This window comes from Mus musculus, chromosome 5 (genome assembly GCF_000001635.26).
Source record: "Mus musculus strain C57BL/6J chromosome 5, GRCm38.p6 C57BL/6J".
NCBI classification, from domain to species: Eukaryota; Metazoa; Chordata; class Mammalia; order Rodentia; family Muridae; genus Mus; species Mus musculus.
In genome coordinates this window covers 27620913-27638332 of record NC_000071.6, presented here as the reverse complement: position 1 = coordinate 27638332, position 17420 = coordinate 27620913, and the positions used below count along the sequence as shown (strand labels likewise).

The following is a 17420-nucleotide window of genomic DNA, read 5'->3' as shown; positions in this document are numbered from 1 at the left end:
CTGGACTCTGCCTGCTGGAGCAGCAGGAACCAAGCAAGTTCAATGCCACATGTCTGCCAACTTATCTCTAGATATGCAGCTTCTTGAATGTCATCTGGACCCATCTGGACACAGTCTTGCATCTTTTGTTAAGTCTAGAGTTAAATCAAATCTTCAACTCAAGTCCTTGACTCACCCGAGACTCATAGTTTGACCGCTTAATTGACAATGCCCAGTGGTGATGCTAAGCAGCCAGTTAGCAATATAAACATGAACTTCATTGGTAAGTAGGGGAGAGCTGTGGCCTGCAGAAAATATTCCCAGCCAGGAGACTGATGGCTCTATGGTCAGACCTGTGGTTCCTGCACCACCTCCTAGAGTTTGACAGGTACCCAGAAGACTACTAGATTTTTTGGAAAGTCAATTATGTCAAATGATGTTTAATGATGGTTTTTCCCCCCTGGAGCATACAGGATGTCTTGTTATAGCAGACACAGAAAAGACTATTTTCCTGAAGAAGACATAAATGAAAGGATGTTTTGAATAGCAGACACATGAAAAGATGTGTGATGAAGGAGGATAAATATGATTCTACAGATAGTTGGGGCAAGAGCATTGAGCATTGGTTTGCTTTGCTCTGCCTCACTATTCTACTCTAATGACACATATGTTTTGTTGCTAAATAACATGTATGTATTGGTTCGCCTTACATAGTATTGTTGAGCTCAACTTGTGGTAATGCTGTCATTGAGAGACACTTGCCCAAGAACTGCTTGTGAGGTTCCTATGGCAGCGTGCCCCTTCCATAGCCTTGCCTCAGGCTAGTTGGTGAGCTTTCAGTTTCTTTAAGGTTAAACCACACCTGCTGGTTCATGCATGGTGTCTGCCTGCTGTGAGGACTGGACTGAAGCTGCTCATTTGTGTGTGGTGTCTGCATGCCTAAAGGACTGGTCTGCAAGTTGCTATGTTGTATTTGGTGTTTGCTATGGGACTGAACTGCTGAGAAAAATGATTGAGCTCGCCCCCAAAGAACTATTGCTGAATAGGTTCACTTCCCCCATATCCTAAAATCTTTTCTCTTCCACTACCTCTGCTGGGTGGTGGGCTAGAGGAGAGGCTGAAACCTTATTAAAAGTAGGTTGCAAGAAACTTATGCCTACACTACATGGTTCTATAATGGGAACTTTCCTCCTTTTTATAGAGGAAGAACCAACAAGAAAGGCTGGCAATGTCCGAGACCACAGAACTGAGTCTAGTCTGTTTTCAGGGAACCTCATTTCATGTCAGGGCTTATTTGTCTGGAGCTCTGTTGATGTCAGGAAGCCTCTTCCATCCATTGCTAGGGGTGGGTAGAGAGGGGCCAGGGCAGAACCAGGACTCTGTGATGCACAGAGAAGCCCTATAAGACTCAAAAATTTCAAGGTGGAGTTCTGGTTTAGTCTATGACCTGGGCAAATGGTGTCTTTTATCTCACACTTTCATGATTCATCTCAGGCCCACGGCTGTTTACATGTTTGTGACACTTTGCCTGATTGCTGTCTCACTCTTTACACTGCAGGTTTCATGCTCATTCATTACTAAATTCTTACAGTCAGGTTGAATGACTGGCAAATGCCAACTGTGCTCACACTGACACTGCACTCTGATATCTGTATGTGCTTCTTAGAGCAATGTCTACTGGGACCAGAGAGATGGCTCAGAGGTGGAGAGTGTTTGCTGATCTTGAGGAAGACCTCAGTTTGGTTCCTAGAACCCACATGGTGACTCCCAACCATCTGTAACTCCAGTCCCAGGGGATTTGAACCCCTTTTCTGGCCTCTGCAGGCACTGAGTACATGTGCTGCACACATGTCTAAATGTAGGCAAAATATTTGTAGATGCAAAATAAAAACAAATAAGCCTTAGAAACAAATACACTCTTGGCAGTGTGACAGAGAATCAGTAGGTATAGTGAGTGGCATCTGCGTATCACAGATTTGTGTTGTTGTTACTGCATTTAGCTTAAGAAATTTGAGCAAGCAGAAGACTTGAAAGCCGGAATTCAAACTTCATGTCCTGACTATAGCTAATTTTTCATTGTCCTTGAAGTTAATCAAGCCTGTGGAAGCAGCATCACCAAATTGACTAAACGAGACTCCCAATTAACTCAAACAGATGGCTGAAATTTTCCAGGTGACTTTCTGTATTAATTCAGCACATTGGCTAGACCAGGCCCCAGGAGGCTTGGCAGGGATTGGCTGAGAGGGGAATGATGGAATAGAGGGATCTTCAGGAAAGATAGGTAGCAATAACCTGAGATGTTTCATTTTAGTTAACAATATCAGGCAAATGACTGGCCTTCCTCAGCCAGTGCACATGGAGGGGTCTGCCTGGTGATGAGCCACAGGGGCTCTGCTCTAGGAAGCTGCCTGGGCTCAGGGTTAGGAGACCTAAGCTTAAGGTACCTAATCCTGTCTGGCAAGGGGTAAAACCTGTCCAGGGTAGGAATAGAAAGGAAGAGGTTATCGTTTTACAGAGCACAGGTTCCAAGCCTGGTTTGCCTCCATTTTCTCCCATGGGCACCATGACATCAAGTTCCACTGAAGAAAGGGTTAAAAGACCCTCACTGGAATTCTCCAGGGGATGAGGTGCCATGGACCTCTCTGAATATCATTCTTTTCATCCCCTACCCCAAAGCACCCAAGGCCCCTGCACAATTCTACTGGGTTCCACCATGTTGCTCAGACAAATGAGCACTGCTGTCTTAGAGACTCACTGCGAGAAAAGAAAACTACACAGTAGGGAACAGAGGGTACAATGTCAGGAAGAGGAGAACAGAGTGTGAGCATGTGGTGGGGAACACTCCCCAGGAGGAGCTGGAGCAGTTGGGCCAAGCACTTGTTCTCCCAGGAGCTGCCAGAAACGTCTAATAATGTGGAGCTTTGTAAGTGACTGAAACACGAAGTCCCAGGCTAGTTAGATGATAAAATTTGGCCTGGGTACCTGCTGGGTCTCCAAACAGGGTGCTCTTGGCTCACACAGGCCCATTTAGACAGGCAGCATCTTAGATGTGTGGGCCCTGGGATACTACACTCACTGTCTGTCACTGTTCTCACCAGAGAGGTACAGTGGCCATGGAACTAGACTCTAGATGCTACCAGTCCCCACATAGCTTGACTTTAAGGGCAAAGCTGATATTCAAATCATGTCATGTAGATGGGATCCCATTTGGCTGCTCTCATTCAACTAGACAGTCTATACAAAGTTGATATCGCTAGCAATTGACCCACATGATTTTCCATGTGCCCTCTGAAGCACATGGCTGCCACCCACTGGGAAGTCTGGCCTTCTTAGAAGTCTTCTTCTTAAAGGAACTGGTCAGTTAGAGGTCTTCTAAAATCCTGAAAATGGGTTGCCGCTTACTGAAATCTGGTTCCAGGGTTTTCATGGACCAGGCTACTCATGGGTATCATCTGTCTGCTGTGTGAATGTCCCAGCTGAGACAGGGGCTGACCAGACATGCTTTTCCAGAGGACCGTTCCTCTCATGGGGCAGGTTCTCCACCTTGATATATGGTAAAGAATTAAAGTATATGCTGCCTGGTGTTTTCCCTCTTTTTTTCCCCCAGGTAAATAAACCACACATCAGCAAGGAAGGCTGAAAGAACAAAGTGCTTGGAATCTAGCCATTGCTTCAAGAAAGCCCATTCTGGAGATGCTGCATTGATGGCTTGAATTTGTTCCCAATGCAACAGTACACGATACCAACCTCATGCGCGGGTCATCAGGTGGCATCATCTCCAGGTCGTGGGTGGGTCCATTCAAGCCGATGACATGGAGCGAGATGCTGGGGTTTTCACTGCCAGCCTGCAAAGTGAGGGGACAGAGCTGTGAGGGAGCAGTCTGAGAGAAATGGCCTGGACTTTAGCAACATCTCTTCTGGAAGACTCCTATTTGGGCACTGTGGAGATCGATAAGGACAGATCTGTTGTGTTTCCGTGTGTGGCTGTATGTGTGTGTGCACATGTGTGCATGTGACATTATGTGTGTGTTTGCACACAATTGGAGGCTTGAGGACAACACTGGGTGTTGTGCGTCCTTAGGTCCCACACACTTTTTTTTTTTTTTTTTTTTTTTGTGACAGCATCTCTCACTGGTCTGGAGTTCACCAAAGCTGGCTTATCAGTAAGTCTCAGGGATTTTGTCTTAGCTTTCTCAGGGATAGGATTACAGCTATATCCTACCTCACCCAGATGTTTTTATATGGGGCTCAAACTCTAGGCCTCATGCTTGCATGACAAATATTTTAACAACTGAGCTCTCTCCAGGTCTAAACCATGGAATTTTTAAAAGGCAAGGAGATCTTTGGGCTAGCTCTCCCTTCCCAGAAGTCTTGGCATCTTCCCATTCAATTCAGTTCACTGAGTCTGCCAATGTCAGTGGGCACTTGGTCAGCCACATGACAGGGAAGGAAACTGTGGGGAAGGGCAGAAAAGGCACAGCATCATGAAGTGTGGAGCATGCACAGGAGGTATGGAGCACTGGTCTCCAGGTTACAGCTCACAGGTGGGTCTTCATAAAGAAGGGGCCACAGACCTGACCAATTCAGGCATCCTTTCAGTCTGGAGAACAAGGAGAGCAAATTCTGAACTGAAAGAGGCTGGGAAAGACGTGGCCTTGTTGGGGCTGGTCTAGCCTGATGTCCTCACTCCCTCTGTACATTTATGTTAGAGGGAATCTGCCCCACAGTAAGGGACAGGGCTCTGACTGTGAGTGGGAAAGAAGAGAGCAGTAGCCAGAACTGTCAGTCAGAGTTGGTGGAGTATCTGCTAAAACATGGAAGCCCAAGAGCTGAGCAAAATGGCACTTTCCAATTCCTCACATGTCCCAGAGCATACTACCAAATAAAGGAGTCTATTAGAGTTTGGGTTGTCAATGACATTTGTTCAGGATATATGTTTATGTGTGTGTACATGTATGTATGATTGGTGTTTATATGTATGGTTGTTGTTGTTGCTGGTGGTAGTGTGTGTGTGTGTGTGTGTGTGTGTGTGTGTGTGTGTGTGTTATTAGGGGATAAAGAGGGGCTAGGGAGATGTGGACTTAGTCTCATAGACTATAATTAACTGAGTCCAGCTAGCAGACTTCATATTATAATGGAGACTGGTAGGGGAAGCAGAGACACCCCCGTCAATGGCAAATCCATACAAGACTGTCCCAGGAGAGGAAAAGAGACAAGGCTGTGGCCTCAGGGACTCATGTTCCTCCACGCTGGGAGCCTGACAGGCACTGGCCACACTCTCCAAAGACTACTTCCCAAATCATTATGCTTGAGCTCTTGCCTTGTGTGGGTAGCATTTGGGAGTATGCTCTTGGGTGGTGATGTTAGATGAGGTCATGTGGCTGGGGCCCGATGATACCTAATTTATAAAGTGCTGGAGATTTAACCCAAGTCTCTGTGTGTGCTAGGCACTGTATAAACTAGGTACCGTGATGCCTTCCTGTAATCCCAGCAATTGAGAGGTAGAGGGTCAAAAGTTCAAGGTCATCTTCAGCTACACAGAGAGTTCCTGAGCAGCTGGGCAAATGGGACATTTGAGACCCTGTTTTAAAAATGGGACTCATGAGACAACATTAGCTTTGCCTCATCAGGACCTGGATCACCAACAGCCCGGTTCCAGCCAGCCAGCCTCCTCGAGGATGTACAGTGGTAGTGAGGACACAGAGCTGGGAGGAAACTACTGTGGTCAGAATTGCCCAGGTCTGCAATATTCTGTTTGGCAGCTGGAACAGCCAAACTTACTGCTTTCTCTGGTCCATGGTTTTGGGAACCATGTAGAGCCTGTCTGTCTCCTTTGTTCTCATCATGGGTCCTCTACAGACCCAAGAGCTTCTCACAACACAGAAGCATGCACTGCTAGCTTTTAGACAAAACAGGAGGCCTCAGCTCAAATGTTCTCTGGCAGAAGCAGGAAGGTACTGACAGGGGCCCAGCAGTAAGAGCGTCATGCCTGCTTGACTGCTGGCCTTAAGGCAGTCTGGTGATGCCATTGGGAAGTAGGCTAGCCAGCTGTGTGTACCTTAAGAGCTGCATCCACGTTCCTAGGTGCCAGCCTCCTTCCAGGTGAAGGGGTCACAGAAATTTCTGCATCAGGACCTGCCTTGTGCTTGGATGCTGGGATGTGATACAGACATGAGATCTATAGGCCCCTCCCACTCTACTGCACCTTTTCTTGCTGTCCCACTGGCTCAGGCCTGCCTCTATCTACTTTGGTCATGATACCAAAATGTCAATGACCAGCTGTCTTATAAACAACAGAGGTGTAAACCTCACAGCTTTGGAGTTGGAGTCCAAGACCAGGGTTACTAACGATTCTGTCTGGTGAGGGCCTGGGCCTCATACATGAAGCCTGTTCACTGCCTCCTCACATGGCTGGAATGGAAGGGAGAGTCCTCTGGGGTTCTTCTTCATAAAACACTAACCTCAATCTTAAAGGCTCCTCACTCATGGCCTGATCACCTCTCAAGGGCCCCACCATCTTGTGGTTTCAACATATGGATATTAGGGGACACAGCTCCCACACCCAGCAGTGACTATGGACAGCATAGCCTCGCCAAGGTCCAGGGACACGGGACAGGGGAGGTCTTTCCAATCTCTTGAAGCTGCATTCTGTAAGGAGCCAGAAGTGCTGGATTTTTGTCATTTAAACAAAGATGGGACTTTAGTGTGCAGTAATAAGCATTTATAGTGCTGCTGGCAAAGGTGGCTGACAATACTTGGAACCAGTGGGCAAAAGAGCTCATGAGTGACTTGGGTTTGACTGAGCCTGCCCTTTGCCTACCTTAGGATAGTGGTAGGGCTTCACAGTGGGGTAGACAGAGCCTGTGTACGTTGGCAGCTCCATAAGTGGAACCCGGGAGTCGTTGATGGTGGCATAGGCGAGCCTTGTACCATCTGGTGACCACCAATGAGCGATGTGGCTCTTCAGAATCTCCTCTGTGGGAAAACAAAATAGAGAATGGTGAGCAGAAGCTGATGCTGGGGAGATGGGTTGCAGGGTGCTGCAGGTGCTGCAGGGGCTGCAGGTGCTGCAAGGGCTGCAGGGGCTGCAAGTATGAATCTGTCTTTGTCACTGAGGTGCATTTCCTGTATGCAGCAAAATGCTGGGTCCTGATTCCATATCTAGTCTGTTAGTATAAGTCTTTTTATTGGGGAGTTGAGTCCATTGATGTTAAGAGATAATAAGGAAAAGTGATTGTTACTTCCTGTTATTTTTGTTGTTAGAGATGGAATTATGTTTATGTGGCTTTCTTTGTTTGGGTTCGTTGAAATATTACTTTCTTGCTTTTTATAGGGTGTAGTTTCCCTTCTTGTCTTGGTGTTTTCCATCTATTATCCTTTTTAGGGATGGATTTGTGGAGAGATATTATGTAAATCTGGTTTTGTCATGGAATATCTTGTTTTCTCCGTCTATGGTAATTGAGAGTTTTGCTGGGTATAGTAGCCTGGGCTGGCATTTGTGTTCTCTTAGGGTCTGTATGACATCTGCCCAGGATCTTCTAGCTTTCACAGTCTCTGGTGAGAAGTCTGGTGTAATTCTGATAGGTCTGCCTTTATATGTTACTTGACCTTTTTCCTTTACTGCTTTTAATATTCTTTCTTTGTTTAATGCATTTGGTGTTTTGATTATTATGTGGTGAGAGGAATTTCTTTTCTGGTTCAGTCTACTTGGAGTTCTGTAGGCTTCTTGTATATTCATGGGAATCTCTTTCTTTAGATTAGAGAAGTTTTCTTCTATAATTTTGTTGCAGATAATTACAGGCCCTTTAAGTTGGGAATCTTCACTCTCTTCTATACCTATTATCCTTAGGTTTGGTCTTCTCATTGTGTTCTGGATTTCCTGGATGTTTTGGGTTAGGAGCTTTTTGCTTTTTGCATTTTCTTTTACTTTTGTGTCAATGTTTTCTATGGAATCGTCTGCACCTGAGATTCTCTCTTCCATCTCTTGTATTTTGTTGGTGATGCTTGCATCTATGACTCCTGATCTCTTTCCTAGGTTTTCTAACTCCAGGGCTGTCTCTCTTTGTGATTTCTTTATTGTTTCTATTCCTATTTTTAGATCTTGAATGGTTTTGTTCATGTCCTTCACCTGTTTGATTGTGTTTTCTTGAAATTCTTTAAGTGATTTTTGTGTTTCTTCTTTAAGGCCTTCTAATTGTTTACTTGTGTTCTCCTGTATTTCTTTAAGGGAGTTATTTATGTCCTTCTTAAAGTCCTCTATCATCATTTTGAGAAGTGATTTAGATCCGAATCTTGCTTTTCCTGTGTGATGGTGTATCTAGGACTTGCTATGTTTGGAGAGTTGGGTTCTGATGATGTCAAGTAACCTTGGTTTCTATTGCTTATGTTCTTACGCTTGCCTCCCTCCATTTGGTTCTCAATAGTGCTACCTGCCCTTGCTATATCTGACTGGAGCCTGTCCTTCCTGTGACCCTGGTTGTGTCAGAACTCATCAGAGTCAAGCTGTCTCTGTGATATTGTGATTTTGGGATCCTGTGATCCTGAGATCCTGGGTGTGTCAGAGCTACTGGAAGCAAAGCTTGTTCTTGGATCCTGAGATTTTGGTGTGACCAAGCTCTTGAGGTCCTGGGGTCCTGGGATCCTGGGATCCTGGGTGTGTTAGAGCACCTGGGAGTGGATCTTCCTCTGGGTGTTGTGGGATTGGTTGCAGAGATTGGGCCCAAGGTCTGCTCAGGGCTCCAGGCCAGACCAGAAGGAAACCGTGCCACTGGTCAGGTAGGGTTCCTGCATCCCTGGATCCCACTGGTCCCAGTTATGTTGTGTTTCCCTCTCCTCTCTCACATGTCCTTCTTTAGATACTGTTCACCTTGCTTTTTTTGATACAGGCTCTCTCTTTGGCCTGGAGGTCAACAAGTAGGCTAGGCTAGCTGGCCAGCAAATCCCAGGGATCCTTCTATCTCCATCTCCCTGGGAGTGTAAGCATTTGTAAGCATATTCAAGCATACTTGGCTTTTTTTTTTTTTTTTTTAGCTCAGCTGCCCTGAACTCTATGTAGAACAGGCTGGCTGTCCATCAGCTCACAAAGACCCACTTGCCTCTGCCCAGAATGCTGGGTCTAAAGGTGTGCACCACCATGCCCAGACATACTGACTACTGACTTTTTTTTTTTTAACATATGCATTGTGCATATCGAACTCAGCTTTTTTACTGACTGACCTATCTCCCTAGCCAGGTAGACTGTCCTCTCAATATGACTTTACAAAAAAAAACACCAGAGAAAACTAGTTCACAAAGTGGCATGCTCATAAAGACAGGCCAGAGGAGAGAGGGAGCTATGGGGAGGCACAAGCTTATATAACAGGTGAATCAATATGTGAGGCGGGGATCCATGTACTCCTCTACCATGGAGGAGGAAGGAGGATGTGTCCACAGTCTACACATGTGCCTCAGCCTTAAACCATCCCTTTCTCTGGGTGACTATAAAACAAAATGGACCCATCCTAGAAAGGACAGAGATAGATGTGGGAGTCCAATCAGAAGTGTCCAATATTCTTCTAACACACAGGCATTTCTACTCACCAGACTTAGAGGTGAACTTTGTAGGGCCAGGTAGAAAAAAAGCCTACCTTTCTTTGTTTACAATTGTTTTATTTCTAGGATAGGGCTTTGCCTATATAGTTCAGATTGGTCTTAAACTAGTGATCCTCCTGCCTCTGTCTTTCAAGTGTGAGATGACAGGCATCCCCTACTTCACCTGGCTTCTATTGTGTTTTTTTAACATATCCAGAGAAGATATTGCCCAAGTGGTACAAGCCAGGTTCTGGGAATTTGCAGCTGCCAGGATCCTCTCTGGTTCAGAAACAAACTCACAGTGATGAGAAGCCCTTCTAGACTGTTATTAAAGTAATGTACCCCTCATGCCATAGGTAGGGTCCATTCAGCAGGCCATTGTTACCTCAACCTGCTCTGTGTTTCTGGAGAGGTAGGGAGCCAACTCAGGCAGTTGAAGACACACAGGAGGAAAATCATGTGTCTACTTAGCCGAGAATAGAGAAAGCTGAGATAGTTGGGAGTTACAGGCCAACATGGGCATGGAGGGGAAGCAGATGCATTGGAGGACTGGGACTGCACCAGTGTCAGGACCTGGGATGCTGAACAGATTGTAGGGGGCAACACTTACTAGGAGGAGTCAGATCTTGCCAGTGCTGGCCTGACTGTTACTTATGAAACATATTACAACCCAGTCAGAGGGCTCCTGAGTCTCTCTAGGAGCTGGCTGCATCCCTAAGGGACCTTCTGATGGTACACAGCTCTTCTCTACCTCCTCCTCCCTGGGGGACCTAGGCCCACTGAAGGAATTATGAGCCTCACTAAGTGTCGTTATCCTGTCCCTCACCCCCCTGCCCAGTCCCATTGAGCTCCCTCCCACAGGCTTTTGCAGCTTGTCTCCTTACTGTACAGGGAAGTTTTCCAGGAATCACAGCCTCATCTCAGGTCTCAGAATATGCATACCTTTTGTCAAGATGACTTTTCCCATCCATGGCAGCCTAGGCTAGTATATAGAGTCACTCAGAGGGAGTTTAGGGGTTCTGGGGCCCAGGGTTCAAGCTATAATAACCTGTCTCTTTTTAGGTCCCCATCTATTGAAGTGACAGGGATCACTGTAGCCCCTTGACAATTATTCTGGCTGTGCTGGGATCTCATCAGTGTCCATCCAGCCCCACAGGACATTTCTAGTGCCCTTGAGGACACAGAGGTGAGTGGGCAAGCTAGGGAGTGAATGAAGAAAAAGAAGAGGAAGAGGAGGAGAAGGAGAAGAGGGGAGGGAGAGGATGGGGGATGAGGAAGGAGAGAAGGAGGAAGAGGAGGAGAAGAGGAGGGCCCAGAGGAGAGGAGGAGGACAGAAGGAGGAGGGGTGGAGCAAGAAGAGGAGGAGAGGAGGAGGAAGGAAAGAAGGAGGAGGAGGAAGGCACAGACCAGGCTTCAGAGCTTGTAATTTTTTTGTGTTTTCTGCAGCAGAGAGTGATTTTGAGGTGTGAGTTTGGAATGAGGTGATTCAAAACTGACTTTATGCAGAGTCACCTGATCTGCAGGAGTGCTCACAAGGTAGAGTGAGTAATGAGTCCCTGCAGATGGTCTCTGGAAAATGCAGCCACCTTCTAAACAGAATGCACTGCAGGAGCTAGACTAGAAGGGATCTATTGACAGTCACCTACGGTGACCTAGCAGGGCAGAAGGAGGAGGACCAGAGTCTGGGGAGGCAGCAGAGGTGCCTCACTGCTGGCTTGTGCTCCAGGGAGCCCAGGCAAACCCAGTAGAAAGGTGGCTGGCCACTGCAGAGACAGCCAATGACGAGACAAGCACAGTCACAGCAAAGCCCTGGAGAAGAAACTAGGAGGGAAAGATGGGTCAGTTGAAACCCTGACAGCATAGCATCTTATGAAGACCCCTGTTCAGTGAACACTTTCTCCAGCATTCCTTTCCTAATGAGGCATCTGAGTAATTGGCGTGAGCCAGATGTACTTCAAAAATAGAGATCTGCTGATAGGGGAAGAATCCCCATTTCACCAAGACAATTCACTCCATGAGCCCTTTACTTGGAACAACACAAACAGCAAACCTTTCTGAGCAAGTGGAATAGTAATGAGGAAACAGGAAGACCTGTTTCCCTTTCCTTTTCTTTGCTTTGCTGGGGGAGCAATTTTAGTACACATACACACATATACCCACACACATACACATATGTAATACACAGAAACATGCACAAACATACACACACAGACACATGCTCACACACAGACAGACCCACATGCGCGCGCAGACATATATACATAAACATGTAAACACATACACATGCATGCACATGTGCACACAAGGACACATGAAGACACAGATATATACATGCACACAGAAGCACACACATGTACACACACTGATCCATCTGAGGACACTGACTCATTGATGGCTTTCTCTGTGAGATGCAGGAGGAGAATGTGGGCATCTCAGCTCCTGGGAGCACAGGCTGGTTTCTCTGTTGCTGGTGAAATCATTTGCCATGCTGTTAATTTCTATGGACTACCTTAAGAGTATGATAAACCTCCTATTGGCTCAGGGGATGAAGGCCAACACCATACACACTGCCTGGAGACCTCCATTCTCATGCCACCGTATGCGATGGGTGTTCAGTAGTGTGCAAATGTGAGATACTGTGTGTGTGAGTGCTGTCTACCAGATGTGGACTGTGACTCATGGTGACTTGAGAGTGGGGAGAACCATGTCCTTATTCCTGCAGAAGATCCATAGGCAGCCATGGTCTGAACGCTGACAGGGGAAGAAAGAAATTTTGTCATTGTGATAAGAATGAACCTGGGGCACCTCAGGCTGATGTGATAGCTGGGCACAGGAAGGCAAACCAGAAACTGTATATCATCTCACTTACATGTGGGATCTATAAAAGATATAGTAATGGACACAGGCAGACAGGAGGCAGTGAGTCTTTTTTTTTTTTAAAATTATGGTGAACTTGACATAATGAGACTCACCTGGGAAGAGAAGCCTCAGTTGAGAAAACGCCTTCAGCAGTTGCCTATAGGTGAGTCTGTGGGGTATTTTCCTGATTGATGATCTAAGTGGAAGGACCTAACTCATTGCAGATGGTGTTATCCTTGGGCAGGTAGTCTGGGGTGCATACAAAAGCATGCTGAGCAAGTTATAGGGAACAAATTAGTATCAGAGCTCCTCCCTGGTCTCTGCTTCAGCTCTGCTTCCAGATTCCTGTCCCAAGGTCTTGCCCTGACTTCCCTTCATGAAGGGTTATAATAAACCTCTTTCCCCAAAGTTGCTTTGGCCATTTTTTTTAAATCATAGCAATAGAAACCTAACTAGGAGAAGCGGTAGGGTGAGATGTAGGACATATGGGTCAAGAGGGATGACCGGAGTTAGTAATGCCTCATTCACATGAGAAGCGCTGAACAGAGATATGAGTGTTCTCCTCACAGGACACACTTGATGTCATACATTTACTAGTTACATTCATTTAGGAGTTCAACAAGACCATCATATACACATAAAGTTTTATCTTGTAAATCATAAAAAAAAGCACAAAATAAACCATGACTGTATGGAGACAAACATGCTAGCTGATCCAGCGAGCATTGTCATTGGGTCTGGGTCATATGAGCTTGGCATCATCATACATAAAATATACATGTTAGTTTGGGGGGAAAACTTTTTTTTAAGATTTATTTATTTATTATATGTAAGTACACTGTAGCTGTTTTCAGACACTCCAGAAGAGGGAGTTAGATCTCGTTACGGATAATTGTGAGCCACCATGTGGTTGCTGGGATTTGAACTCCGGACCTTCGGAAGAGCAGTTGGGTGCTCTTACCCACTGAGCCATCTCACCAGCCCCGGAGAAAACTTCTTAAATAGGGAAAATAATATAGTTCCCAGAGCAGAATCACAGGGAGAATTTGTCCCCTAAAAGAAAGGTTGAAGTTCTAACCTTCCCTGAGTGTGACCTCACTTGGAAACAGGGTCAATGCACAGTGGTCATTAGATGTAAGCCAGGCTGAGGTTTTCCTGGAGAGGGTGGACCTTAATCCAATATGGCTGGTGTCCTGAAGAATGGAGAGGTGACAGACACAGGAAGACTGTGCAGTGATAACAGATGTTGGGGTGTTGTGCCTGAAAGCCTGTGTTAATGTTATTGACCAAAGCCCAAGCACTCCACCTGAGCAAGGTTCTGTGCCATATGGTAGAGACAGTTTACAAGTTAATCATAAACAACATGCGAGCTGGCAATTTCAAGTGGTCTGGGAGTGATTGGAGCAGACTATAGCGGAGTTGGAGGAAAACAGAAATCCAAACGAAATCAGGAAGACAGAGTGGAGGAGCCTGGAAATTCATGTCCTCCCTTCTTCCAGACAAAGAATAAACGAATCATAGTTACATGGGAGGCACTATATACTAGCCCTTAAAGGTTAGGTGTGGCATATTCTGAGTCCAGACCCTACAAAGGGGACAGCAAGTGACAGTCATTGCCTCTCTTTCCTGCTTTCTGCCGGCTGGAGTGAAGACAAAGTATAACATTGTGGTTTGGACTTCAGATGCCCATAAAATGGGAAACACCTGGGGACCAGGCTTCCTACTGGGCAGCTTGCTCCTTCAGCAAGTACCGTCCAGACCTGGATAGCTACTGCTATTCCCAAGTGGAAGGCAAGGCTGCCTGCCAGTGTCATATCAGTCTCCAGAAGGGACCTGAGCCAGGCAGAGTGTGGTTTCTGTTTGGCCAGCTCTATGACAAGGGTGCTCAGTGACAGAGAAGGCCAATTGTACAGCCCTGGTGGACAGTTGTTTGGGGACAGTGCCCAGCTCAGATGGGAGGTACTAATACCAGGAGGGAAAGCTTGGACTGGAGGGAAGGTCCTTGCACTGTGGCAAGGGAGTGGAGCTCCTCTTGGTGGCTGGGTTTAGGGGTCCTTGACCTACAGATCCATTATTCAGACTCAGCCTGAAGGTTGTGTAGAGCAGCACAGATGGAAAGGGAAGCAGGGACCCTTGGGGACTTCGATAGAAAACAGTCTTAGCTAGTATCCCACAGGGAGCCTTAATATGTCCCATAGGTAGTCTGTTGAGGTCCCACAGGTCTCGTTTTCTGGGGCAAGGTAAAGTGAGGCTGAAAGGTTAAGGTCTGTTCCTGTTTCACTAAGCACAGATTTTTGCTCCTAAACCTGCTTGCATGTGAATGCTCTCTGACTCAGTGGATTGGGGGCATAGAAGGTAGGCCCACACATTTACTGTCCCTTCCTCTACAGCAGGGCCATTTCTGAACTGTTGGAAGTCAGACAGCCAGTGTCACAGACAGGGCATGCCCTGGGCCTGCCTTTTGTATACCTTGTTGGGTGCAGAAGAGAGGAGATGCCAGCTCTGCCATGCTCAGCCTAATTCGAAGATGTCACTGCAGGTCACCAAGAACAACTTTAATGGCAAATGTTTTGTGTAGAAAATATCAGGGAAAGGTAATGCCTGGGCCAGGAGGTCAGGCTCCTGTGCCTGGGCTGCCCTGTTTGTTAGTGCTTTCTTTAGCTCTTCATTTTTCATCTGTTTTTAGTGGGAAGAACGTCCTGAGCTTAGCCCTGAGGCTTTCTTTTGATGGGGCCCCTTACCCAAACAAATAACAAAGCATCATGTATATATTCCTTTTTTTACTTCATTGTTGAATCATATAGCATTCATTCATTCATTCATTCATTCATTCATTTGGCATTCAGTCATCCATTCACTTAATGACACCCTAACACAGCAGACTGAGAAAACACACTATGGACAGACATGGAGAACTATTTGAGAGTCAGGAGGGAGATGGAGGCAGGAGGGTCAGGAGTTCAAGTGCATTCTGGGAGACATAGTGAGTTGATGACCAGAGACATTATCTTGAAGTCCTAAGTCAGTGAAAAAGAACAGTATTTGCTTACTGGCTCTGACTGTTCCCTGAGAAACAAGAGTGTAAGTTTTTGTTCAAGGTCACGTGTGACACGGAGTTCTTAACTGGAACTTAGAAGCAGAAAGCTGGGGGGCCTGCTTGGATCTGGAACTGAAGGAGACTCAGGTCAGGAAGGGACGAGAGGCAAGGCAGCTTTTGATCTCAAGTGACAGTTGCTAGCTGAAGGCCATCTTGTCACCTTTCTGTGCTGGGTGATAGGGACAAGTTGCCTCATGAAGAGGCTATATGCCTGCTTGAGTCACACAGCAGAAAGCAGCATCATGATTCTCTCTCATTCCCCCTGCCACAGTGTATGCTGAGAGTGGATGTGAAGGAGCCATTAGAGCGTGAGAGGGCCCTCACTGGAGGGGATAATCAAGTGATCATCAAATGTGAAGAGAGTAGCTACAAGAGGAGCAGATGTGCACGTCAGCCTGTGGGCTTTGCTGGAGCAGTGCACCCTGACCATGAAATCAGAAAAAGGAAACTGTCAAAGGCTCATGCTGCTGAGGAGGAGATGGACAAGGTTCTCACTCATCTCACCAGGGTCAAAGCTGGCTTCTGTTGCTCATTCTTTAAGAATATTATTTATTCCATTACTTACATATATTTGAGTGAGTATGCTGCATGGATTTGTGCATGGGTGCATGTCACAGTAAGTATATGGAAGTCAGATGGCAACTATAGGAGTTGGTCCCCTCCTTCCATCTCATAAGTCCCAGGGAATGAACTCAGATCATCAGCCTTGGTAGAAAGTGCCTTTGCCTGCCAAGCCATTTGGCTCTATTGTTGCTCATTCTTATGCCACATATACAGATGGATCTCCTCTGCAACAGCACAATCCATGCAAGCCACTGCAGCTCAGTGATCACCACATCACAATCCAACAGCAGCTCCTTAGCAGGGGCCAGAGCACCCAGGGAGGCAGGACTGACCCAAGGTTGAGACTGAAGAAAGGGTAGGATACTTCCTTTCAACACCCCCAACCTCCAAATCTTGGCACATTTTGCCCTTCCCCTAATCTCATGTAGAACTCCAATTCTGCACATCTTTGTTTTTCTTTCCTATCAAGATTTATAGGCTAAACACATGGTGTGTGTGTGTGTGTGTGTGTGTGTGTGTGTGTGTGTGTGTGTGTGTGCGTGTGTGTGTTTAACTTGAGTTTCTATAAGACACAGCAGCACTGAGTTCCTGGTAAATGTAGCCTGGCCTACCTGCTGTGATTAGAAATCCCCTCCCCTAAGAGCAGCCAAGGCAGTGGGCACTGTCAGTCTCCACACTTCAACACACTGAAAGGACAAAGTCTCAGTGGTTCATGGGGCCCCAGGCTGGGATGTTCTGAGCATAGTACCACGAAACTTGACCTTCTCTACCTCCTTCCCTCCCTCCTTCCCTCCTTCCCTCCTTCCCTCCTTCCCTCCTTCCCTCCTTCCCTCCTTCCCTCCTTCCCTCCTTCCCTCCTTCCCTCCCTCTCTCCCTCCCTCCCTCCCTCCCTCCCTCCCTCCCTCCACACTGATGCCCACTTGTGCCCTCAGAGCCCATGCCTTTTGACCTCTGAGAACGTCAGCATCTTAACTCTCCTTCTTAAGAGCTCCCTTTAACCCAGGCCCGGTATCCGGGCAGCCTGGAGATGATAGATACCTGTGCTCAGGATGAACCAAGGCTTGCCTAAATTATTCCTGAAATATGTCTGGTTTTCAAGCATTACACTCTTAGATCTGGTGTGGATGTAGTAATCTACCTGGTGATTGGTTTAGTGTCTCACGTAAAATGGATTATCAACTGTATAATGAGTTTTCATTTCCCTACAATTATAATTTTCTTCTTGATGTTTTTCCAAAGCTGATCACTCTCTTAGTATGCACCAGAAAGTTAAGAGAGACAGAGTTTCTCAAGCGAGAATGTTAATTCCCAGGGACACAGCTACCAGCCACAGTTTATGTTTACCAAGGGT

General features: G+C 46.5%; 1 protein-coding gene across 4 annotated transcripts in view; it reads right to left on the bottom strand.

Annotated features, from left to right (window-relative positions):
- Dpp6 (dipeptidylpeptidase 6) overlaps nt 1-17420 on the bottom strand; it is a 910144-nt gene that overhangs the window by 89168 nt on the left and 803556 nt on the right. For all 4 annotated transcript variants that reach the window (NM_010075.2, NM_001198886.1, NM_207282.3 and 1 more), the window contains exons 9-10: nt 6800-6954; nt 3727-3824 (exon numbers count right to left, since the gene is read on the bottom strand). In NM_010075.2, the coding sequence (NP_034205.1) occupies nt 3727-3824; nt 6800-6954 (253 nt within the window). The remainder of the gene's footprint in view (nt 1-3726; nt 3825-6799; nt 6955-17420) is intronic.